This window comes from Oncorhynchus keta, chromosome 17 (assembly GCF_023373465.1).
Source record: "Oncorhynchus keta strain PuntledgeMale-10-30-2019 chromosome 17, Oket_V2, whole genome shotgun sequence".
Lineage (NCBI taxonomy): Eukaryota > Metazoa > Chordata > Actinopteri > Salmoniformes > Salmonidae > Oncorhynchus > Oncorhynchus keta.
This window is the reverse complement of record NC_068437.1, coordinates 43,857,048-43,867,950: the sequence shown is the minus strand read 5'-3', so window position 1 is coordinate 43,867,950 and position 10,903 is coordinate 43,857,048. Positions and strand designations below refer to the sequence as shown.

General features: G+C 41.2%; 1 protein-coding gene across 43 annotated transcripts in view; it reads left to right on the top strand.

The window, feature by feature from the left end:
• The first annotated feature begins 80 nt into the window (after positions 1 to 80).
• The window catches only part of LOC118395890 (UPF0606 protein KIAA1549L-like), a 58,339-nt gene continuing 47,516 nt past the window's right edge, over positions 81 to 10,903 (top strand). For all 43 annotated transcript variants that reach the window (XM_052466166.1, XM_052466165.1, XM_052466160.1 and 40 more), the window contains exon 1: positions 81 to 592. In XM_052466166.1, coding sequence (XP_052322126.1) covers positions 370 to 592 — 223 coding nt within the window. In that variant the 5' untranslated portion in view covers positions 81 to 369. The remainder of the gene's footprint in view (positions 593 to 10,903) is intronic.

Sequence of the window (10,903 nt, the reverse complement as noted above, 5' to 3'; positions counted from 1 at the left end):
ACTCTCGCGTCACGCCGCGACGTGATATTTTTTCTAATGAAATGACGGGTTCGACTTGTAAATATTCCAACAAGGTAGTATAATTGATCACTTCTGCGTTTTGAACGGGAGCCGTTTTCCGTCCGAATCATTAAATGTACTTCTATGGTTATGAGTGCATCTTAGATTGTTCGTAAATAATAGCTTATTACGCGCTAGCAGGTCGACGTGGTGCATGGACTGTTACCTCCACACGCATCACACAAGGTTCAATGCTGCCGCTTTCTGTCAACCTCGGGGAGAGGCTTTCGGATAACATCGTCCGCAGTGAAGGATTTATCAAATGTATTTGTCAATATTAAGACTGTTAGATGTATCAAGGATAAACAAATGGCTTCAAAACATGTGCATAACAGCCTCGATTATTTAATTGTCAGCGGAATAAACAATGCTCCCGCTTTTGGCTCGATTGAATGGATAGGTGTGGGAATGGGAGCCACCTTATGTTTCCAGAAAAACGGAAAGACATTGGGACTGGATCGAATGTGGACTAAATATATTTTATCAGTTGGAATGGTTTTGCTTTTAATGCAGTCTGTCGTAGCTGCTGATGGTAAGACGTATTATTTGGTTGTTGACAACCTGTTCGAGTAGTATTTGTCTTGCTTGGTAGGACTAACTAATTGGTCTTCATCGAGATGTTAGGCTGTATATGACCTGCGGGTGGATGGGGATTGTATTATATAAATATCTCAAATTGGTTGCACTTTTCAGGTGGAACTCTTCGTACCCTGTCCCTATATTATGACCATCGGTGCACACACGCGGATAATGACCGTGGAGAAAGTAGCAAATCTTCTGGTTATTTTTGTCAAAATAGGAAATTGTGATTTATTACAACAATCAAGATTCTTAGGAGACCACCGGATTTCGCATTTTGCAATGTAGTATATGTGGAGGGGACATTCTAAAATATTACGCACAATAATCTGATTGCGCCTATTTTTGCTTTAAGCAAACACATTCAGACAATTAGACATGCTAAATCAATATAATTGTTGATTTTGTAATGTGGCCTCCCAGCCTCTTGTGTTTTTCGAAGGAAGAGAATCGCTGGTGTGGCCTTTGTGCCTGGAGTGGCCTGTGTTCAGCAGTCAAGACTGCAACGACGACAATTATAATTACGCTTCTTGCTTATTTGATCGACAGTGATGGCAGCATTTGTGGAGGTCACTTACCTTCTTGAAATAACATAACGTGTCATCATTTTTAAATAATGGATTATGTTGTCATACGAAGCAAAATGCCACTAATGAGATATGTGTTTTTCTTTTCTGCCTTGGACCTGGTGTTTAAAAGACTTAAGCCTATAATTTGACCATGGGTAGCAGTTTTCACCTAATTTTAGCTTTCCAATGTTTATTTTTTTCTACATTCAAGTAAGAAAAACATATTGTGATTCAGCCATAGGCCTGCATTAGCCTTTATATTTTCAAATCCTCTCAGATTGCTATTATATCACTCTTTTCCTCCATTCATGAAACAATATTTGAATACCTTGCCATTTGGCTGTGGGCATGGGCCAGATCCACTTGTGGATGTGAGGATGAGGTGTTTTGTCTTTAATGAGCCCACAGAGCCGTTGCATTAAGTCAACATGGAGCCAAATATGCTGTGTTGCCATGGGAACTGATCTGCCTAACATTAATTGTTTTCTGACAGGGAAATATATAGCCTGCCCTATAGCATATGAATAACCAGTGCTTTTAGACAATAGTGTAAGATTGAAATGCTGTGTGATTTGAATAGTGCATGCAAATGAAATGCTTCTCCTTGTAAATTATGGCAGAAAGGATTTCACACTGCTCAACAGCAAACAACAGACATGTTTGAGGTAGAGTAAAATGCATGCCTAGGCCTATACCCTTTAATTAGCAAGAAAACACTATTTTGTGCTCCATTTTATGTCCAATATTTTTCAACCAATTACACACAAATACACATTTCTTTAACCAGGCTTTCCAAGCTGTGGTCACGACATGCACAATCAACATTGGTGTGGAGAAAAGAGCAGCAAACTGGTATTGGAACAGGCTGGTGCATTCTGGTGTGCTCATAGAGTATGCTGCTGGTTAAGTAGGTTGTATTCAGATGAAAAGCCAGTGTATTTATTTATCACTAATTATGACCACAGCTGCTGCTGGTCACAAGGCAATGAATGCCCAATAATAATGAATCTGTCTTCAATTACTGATCAATTATGCTAACCAGGATTTCCATTCTGCTGATAATGGATTTCAGTGTTTCTGTATTTTATGCATGCTGCTCCAGTTGGATTTCTCCTTCGTATCCTTTATAAAGAATTTGCTGCTCAAAGGATGGTGGGAAAATGTGGGCCCCTTTGCTATGTCCTGTTTGTTAGCCCCTTATACAATCCCATAATAAGATGCCAACAATTAGGATTATGCCGCAATCAAATATTAACAGTTGGGTTGCTTGGGAACTCTTTTAAGAGAGTGGCCAAAACATGGCCTGTACAGCACCTTTCCCCATACACTCTTCTGTGCTTAATTAGGGCGATTGCCTGTGCTGTGGAAGTTAATTATGCATTGCTAGATCTTAAATAGATATTTCCCTTTTACATTAAATACATTATGCATGGAAAGCCTCTATAAAGCATGTGGGTAGGATGAGCTTGTTGGCTAATTTGATTTCTAATCCCGATTTAGGTATAGTACTTATTTATTTAGTACTTATTTATTCCTGATCTTTGGCGGAGGTTATCTATTGATCTGAACAGGACAGTGTTTGAAACACAGTTTGTTTATTTTTTTGAAAATGATGTGCTAACACCTTGATGCAGAATACTTCATTTTATATGCACAGTACATTATACTGTATGCATATGTAATGCATGTTAGTATATTATACTATGTGTGTGTGTGTGTGTGTTTTCCAAACTTGGTCCTGGGACCTTGGTTTTTGCCCTAGCACTACACAGCTGATTCAAATAATCAAGCTTCAAAAACCAAAACGTGCACCCATGTGAGGCCCCAGGACAGGGTTTTGGAAACCCTGTAGATGCCTACTACTCTGCTGCATAGTCCAGTAACTGTGTGTTTACAGTGCCTTGCGAAAGTATTCGGCCCCCTTGAACTTTGCGACCTTTTGCCACATTTCAGGCTTCAAACATAAAGATATAAAACTGTATTTTTTTGTGAAGAATCAACAACAAGTGGGACACAATCATGAAGTGGAACGACATTTATTGGATATTTCAAACTTTTTTAACAAATCAAAAACTGAAAAATTGGGCGTGCAAAATTATTCAGCCCCTTTACTTTCAGTGCAGCAAACTCTCCAGAAGTTCAGTGAGGATTTCTGAATGATCCAATGCTGACCTAAATGACTAATGATGATAAATACAATCCACCTGTGTGTAATCAAGTCTCCGTATAAATGCACCTGCACTGTGATAGTCTCAGAGGTCCGTTAAAAGCGCAGAGAGCATCATGAAGAACAAGGAACACACCAGGCAGGTCCGAGATACTGTTGTGAAGAAGTTTAAAGCCGGATTTGGATACAAAAACATTTCCCAAGCTTTAAACATCCCAAGGAGCACTGTGCAAGCGATAATATTGAAATGGAAGGAGTATCAGACCACTGCAAATCTACCAAGACCTGGCCGTCCCTCTAAACTTTCAGCTCATACAAGGAGAAGACTGATCAGAGATGCAGCCAAGAGGCCCATGATCACTCTGGATGAACTGCAGAGATCTACAGCTGAGGTGGGAGACTCTGTCCATAGGACAACAATCAGTCGTATATTGCACAAATCTGGCCTTTATGGAAGAGTGGCAAGAAGAAAGCCATTTCTTAAAGATATCCATAAAAAGTGTCATTTAAAGTTTGCCACAAGCCACCTGGGAGACACACCAAACATGTGGAACAAGGTGCTCTGGTCAGATGAAACCAAAATTGAACTTTTTGGCAACAATGCAAAACGTTATGTTTGGCATAAAAGCAACACAGCTCATCACCCTGAACACACCATCCCCACTGTCAAACATGGTGGTGGCAGCATCATGGTTTGGGCCTGCTTTTCTTCAGCAGGGACAGGGAATATGGTTAAAATTGATGGGAAGATGGATGGAGCCAAATATAGGACCATTCTGGAAGAAAACCTGATGGAGTCTGCAAAAGACCTGAGACTGGGATGGAGATTTGTCTTCCAACAAGACAATGATCCAAAACATAAAGCAAAATCTACAATGGAATGGTTCAAAAATAAACATATCCAGGTGTTAGAATGGCCAAGTCAAAGTCCAGACCTGAATCCAATCGAGAATCTGTGGAAAGAACTGAAAACTGCTGTTCACAAATGCTCTCCATCCAACCTCACTAAGCTCAATAAGTTTTGCAAGGAGGAATGGGAAAAAATGTCAGTCTCTCGATGTGCAAAACTGATAGAGACATACCCCAAGCGACTTACAGCTGTAATCGCAGCAAAAGGTGGCGCTACAAAGTATTAACTTAAGGGGGCTGAATAATTTTGCACGCCCAATTTTTCAGTTTTTGATTTGTTAAAAAAGTTTGAAATATCCAATAAATGTCGTTCCACTTCATGATTGTGTCCCACTTGTTGTTAATTCTTCACAAAAAAATACAGTTTTATATCTTTATGTTTGAAGCCTGAAATGTGGCAAAAGGTCGCAAAGTTCAAGGGGGCCGAATACTTTCGCAAGGCACTGTATGTTCCCTTTTTAACACTGTAATTCTATCATAGGGACATAAAAGTTTCTCAAAACTGTATGACAAGCTTAATGTCCCTGGAAATTGTCCATCAAAACGCAATGTTTTTTTAAATGTAATTTCTGTCATCAGGGAATAACGTTGACCCCAAACCAACACATTAGGTAACAGGGCTTTTACAGTAAGTCTTTAATGAAAATGTCATCAATCTTCTTAAGATTAAATTACGAATATCCAGATGGATTTATGTCTCCGTCTCCTTGAGCAGTTCTGAACTCACAATGTATTAGAACGCCCTTTCGTCATCGCTCACAGTGACTGCTGTGTGACGGCCTTGATAGTTGCTGCCTGCTGTGTAGCAGCAGTTGTTCAATTTGTGTTGGCCTGGGAGGCCTCAGTACTGACTGAAGAGAAAAACACAAAGAGAAGGGCTGGCTGTCTGGCCTCATTGTAGACCTGAGCAGACCAGGAGATCAAACTGAAACATACTGAAACAGGAACAGACAAACATAATCAATCAATCAATCAATCAATCAATCAATCAATCAAATGTATTTATAAAGCCCTTCTTACATCAGCTGATGTCACAAAGTGCTGTACAGAAACCCAGCCTAAAACCCCAAACAGCAAGCAATGCAGGTGTAGAAGCACAGTGGCTAGGAAAAACTCCCTAGATAAGCCAGAACCTAGGAAGAAACCTAGAGAGGAACCAGGCTATGAGGGACAAATAACTGCTTTCATTCATTTCAGCACTACCTTACAGTAGCTGTGTGTAGTTATTTATTTGGCACAACTTAATTAGAGGGCTTTGCAATAGTGCTGGATACCTTGACGCTAACGCAAACTAAACCTGTCTGGAACAAGCCCATTTACATTTTAGTTTGCAGCTTTAGTGTCCGTTTAGAAGCCACTTGTATGCTCAACCTGCGGAGAGCTGCAAAGATGCTGCTCACTGTATGACTGGCTATTATGTAATGGGAAAGGAGAGCCAAGTGAGTTCTGGCCTTTTAGCTCATCTAATGAATACTATATTCCATTGAATCAGTGACACTGACCATAAGAGCCATTTAACAAATGTGTTTCCTATGAGAGTCACAGGATCATGGGTGACCTCTATCAGATGAATGCTTCTGATTCCCGAGACGATAATGAAATGGCTTCTGTGCTCACGCCATATGCAACTGCAAATCTCCCGCTACAGTAGCTTATGAAACAGCTTTGAGCCACAGCAGGGGACGAGAAAGGGCAAAAAGCATGGCCAGTGGTTCGTTATTGGACCTGTGGAGTCACATTGGTTTGTGCAGCAGTTTTGGCATTTATTAAATAAAAAAATCAATGCATACTTTTATGTTCAAAGTCTATCAATCGAAGTGCTCACGCTTCCCTGGGATAGACTATAGCTAGGGGCTTCGTGATTTACTGTTTGGCCGCTTGAGTCGATATGAATTCATCATAAAAAATACAATTTGTAGGGCCTCCCGAGTGGCGCAGAGGTCTAAGGCATTGTATCGCAGTGCTAAAGGCGTCACTATGTTTCAGAGGACGCATGACGCGACCTTCGCCTCCCGAGCTTGTTGGGGAGTTGCAGTGATGAGACAAGATCGAAATGGGGGGTGGTGTAGAATACAAAAAAATACAATTTGTATACATGCCCGTGATTGTGTGTGTATGCATGCGTTTAACACGTAGCTACACAAGGTCAGGTGACTGACTGTGTCCTAAATTCTTTTTAACCTTAGTGCCAGTTCTGACAGTTGATCGTAGTGACAACTGTGAATTCCTCACACGCCATCTGCATTTGAAAGAAGCTATTAGAAATGGATTTGAAAAATATTCTGATAATTACAATTTTGGTTTTAGAGCTACTGTATACAAGTCAAATGTACACTTGCATTTCCTGTTGAATTATGTACATTTCTTTATGAAAATGTTGACAACGTATATATTTTTGAATGATCTTTAAGGCATATGCCCTACACTAATTGTAATTAAGGTCAATCATGTCAGTATCTTGTTTTGCCAATAGGCCATACGCTGATTCTAATACATTGAGCTTTTAGTGTTGGTCTTGTATGTTTGACTTGCTCACATGAGACATGATATTGTCTGTCTCTGGATCAGTAGGCTACAGAGAACAATTCAACAACAACTAATGTAGAGTGAAACAAACTTTCCCAGTGGTTAGGTCTTACTTCTGGTCCCCTGAGATCAGTTTCGACTCCTCAGATATGACAAATACATTTTCTCACTGCTCTTTTGGAGGGTGGTGCTGGAAAAACAAGACGCTCATCTACTTTTAATATGGTTGTGATTACCTGCTGCACCCCTGGGACTTTAAGCTGCTGCTTCGCGGCAAATGCAAGTGCATCATAAGGTGTTTCTTAGGATGCACTGAGGTGAAAATCTCACATGCTCTCCCTTGCAGGAGCTTAGAAAACTCTCCATATTTCAGTCCCTGGTAGCTGTGATGCTTACCAGAAGAGAAGGCTACATAGCCAAACTGAGCCTGACAGAATACAAAATAAACAAGGCCTGTTGAAATCCATGCTCCATCTATTGTTGTTATTCATTATCACTGTCACACAAGCCATCAGGTTTGTTGTGGAAAGTGAGCATGGCAGGATCAGTGTTTGTTTGTTTGTTTGCCAAAGTGGATTCATGGTGATGTAATGGTATTTGCTGTGTCCCTTTTCTGTGTTGCTTTTCATGAGCTCCAGTGCTAGACGAGAGCTCCCCCAGCAACATCACATGACTGTCTTTCTTCTTCAAATCAAAGGCATGCAGCAGAAAGACCAAAGAGCCTCCTCAGTGCCCCTTACAGAGAGGATTCTTGGTCACTGCCTGCCTGCCTGCCTGCCTCACCAAAATATGCCCAGATTGTCAACTACATAATTTTCCACTCTCTGCGCATGTCCTTATGTGGTCAATTTTAAAATTGTTGTGGCTCAGAATGTCACACTCTCGCTTTGTTTTTGCTAGACTGCCTGACCTACCCCGAGCCAGAGAAATGGTCACATGACTGTCTTATCTAGTCACATGGGACCCAGTAATGCCTGCCTAGATGAGCTGCTAACCTTCTGCATCAGTGCCATCACAACCAAGTTTTATTTATCACATTGGGAAAGCATCCTTCACTTGCAATGTGCTAGTTACCTTGTTTAGTCCTCCAATGGTATGCATTAACACCACACCTTGTTACTTTGAGGTTTAACTAGGCTTATTATTATTCTTTGTGTTATGATAATTCAGTTGTACTAATGCTTTTATAAAAAATCATAAAAAATATTTTGGGTACTACCAATGTATGTATCATTAAATGACTTTTAGGAAATATTGCAGACTGTGGCTTTAAGTGTGTGACAACTGAAGTGCCAGAGTATGTCCATCATATTCTCCCAGGACCCAGGAGTGTGACCACTGCAATATAGGTCACACACAGAGCCTGGGCTCCAACAACACAGGAAACAGAATATGGCACTTTGTTTGTTCTGAATCTATTTTACAGCTGTCTTTACCAGCCTGTATGCAGCACTGTCACGTCATTGGCTTCTTTCAACCCTCTGAAAATGTTTAATACCCTCCTTAATCGTAAGCTGTGCAAAGCTCAGGCTCTGTTTTGACTTTTAGTTTTGCATTTATATGAGTTAGCGTGCAGAAAATGGAAAGGGTTTACTGCGATAACGTAATACCGTGCTCCTATAAGTCTGTCTTCAGCTCTTCATTTCTGGTAATGTCTTACCTGGGAGACAGTGCCACTGTCTTTCAATCACTGTAGCCTATGTGGTTTAATGCTTTTACATTTTATATTCTACTGATTAGTAATATTTCATGACTACTAATTACAGTACTATCTAATTACTGTAAATATAATTCCATTGACTCTATAGATGGAACGACGGCTTTAGAAAGCAGTGTTGTTGCTATGCTGTGTCTACAGATGCATACTGAGATGCAGTGTGACCTCACTTAGCAGGTGTCTGTGCAGTACCGGTCAGGGTAAATGGAAGCCATTTCTGTTATTCTGTTGTGTTTGACAAACAAAACAGTGAAATATTAGCTGAACTTTCATATAACTCAGAGCTCAAATCTGCCAGCCATACTGCCACTGCTGTATGCCCTCTGTCCATACTTTATGATGACATTTCCTTATCTGCCCTATCTTCAAGTTAGAGGACATTACTGTGATAAAACATTTCCAAACATACTCCTTAGACTAGTTGAAAAATAAATGTGTCTTAAATTTGTGTTGCTTCGCTAAATGCAATACAATATGGTACATATTTTGTCATTTTTCATATTCACGTTTCCTATGTTTTGCTTGTGGAATAAATTGCTCTAATCAGCATTTAAGGTGAATATTTAATTGCTACCTTTGGGCCCTGTAGTCTTCCTGAAAAACACTGTAAAAGTGTTATTTACTCTGTACTGTAGATGCACTATTTAACCCAGCGAGACAGATGGACACTATGAATAGTTTCAGGAAGTGTGTATCTGTCCATCCTGTTGGAAAGATGTCACTCCATGGAAAGCACACCACATTGTCTCAATGGGTTTCATTTCACTTGGACACTTCCCCAGCGCCCCCTCCTCACCACCTGCGCCTAGGATGGTGATGCACCATGTTTCCTGCCCGAACGGATCAGTGTTCTGAATGGGCAGAGCTTTTTCATGAACCCCAGGATGGCTGGAGCAGTCGTGTTGTCAAATGAACCCAATTGCTGTCCACTGCCATGGCTCATACCTCTCAGTGAACTCTCAGTGCTTCTGATGGAGGGCCCCATATGTTGCACCCTGTCAGAGCAGGTGGCTTTCTGTGGGGGTTAGGATAGATACGGAAGAGGTCTTCAGTGTGTCCTGTCTTGAAGACACCAAATGCTGTCACACTTACACTTCTGATCTTATAGGGTATTTTAGAATGAATATCTACTGGTAGGGTTGGCAATAAAAAATGTGCAAACTCATTGTCATATATATTCATGGAGTTCTTTTGATTATTGGTTTATCAGAGCTTTTTATAGGATTAATTGCTGCTAATTCTTGGTAGATCCATTATGTGAGATGAACAGTTCAGTGGGTAGAGTTAATGGGAGACAGAGGGATTGCATCCTGGGAAATGTAGGCACAGGCCTGGTTGTACAAAGCCCGCCTGATTTGGAAATCCTTCCTTTTAAATGAAACAATCCTCCGATGAATAAGTTGAGAATGTGGGGGAAGTTCAGAATGGAAATACTGTACAAATGCGCTCTGGAGATTTGCCAGTATTTCACCGGCTGCCTTCCAGAAGACAATAAACCCTGTTAGCTGCCCAATCCTCATCGTTCGCTTGTACTGAGGAAAGGGGCCTTTGAAAACACCACCACTGTATCAGCACAGAATCCCAAGCTAAAGCTTTCACTTGTAGGTTGAGATATGTTTTTAAATCACAGCAGATGCTTACGTGTGTCCCAGATATGTACTTAACATCTAAATGTATTCCCTATGCTTATCCTGAACAAAACATAAGTGACCTACTTAAAAAAAAAAAAAAAAAAAATTTAAACCCTTTATATAACTAGGCAAGTCAGTTAAGAAAAAAATATTATTTTCAATGACGGCCTAGGAACAGTGGACTGCCTTGTTCAGGGGCAGAACGGCAGATTTGTACCTTGTCAGCTCGGGTATTTGAACTTGCAACCTCTCGGTTACTAGTCCAACGCTCTAACCAGTAGGCTACCCTGCCGCTCTAACCAGTAGGCTACCCTGCCGCTCTAACCAGTAGGCTACCCTGCCGCTCTAACCAGTAGGCTACCCTGCCGCTCTAACCACTAGGCTACCCTGCCGCTCTAACCACTAGGCTACCCTGCCGCTCTAACCAGTAGGCTACCCTGCCGCTCTAACCACTAGGCTACCCTGCCGCTCTAACCACTAGGCTACCCTGCCGCTCTAACCACTAGGCTACCCTGCCGCTCTAACCACTAGGCTACCCTGCCGCTCTAACCACTAGGCTACCCTGCCGCTCTAACCACTAGGCTACCCTGCCGCTCTAACCACTAGGCTACCCTGTGACAGTGGGAACTTAATGTTCCCACTGTCACAGTTTCATAATGATACTCCTGGATGACTAAGAAGTGTTTGTGTCCTCACATGTTCTACTCCTTGGTGTGAAGTCTGTTTGTCCCTCCCTCATGTTGTT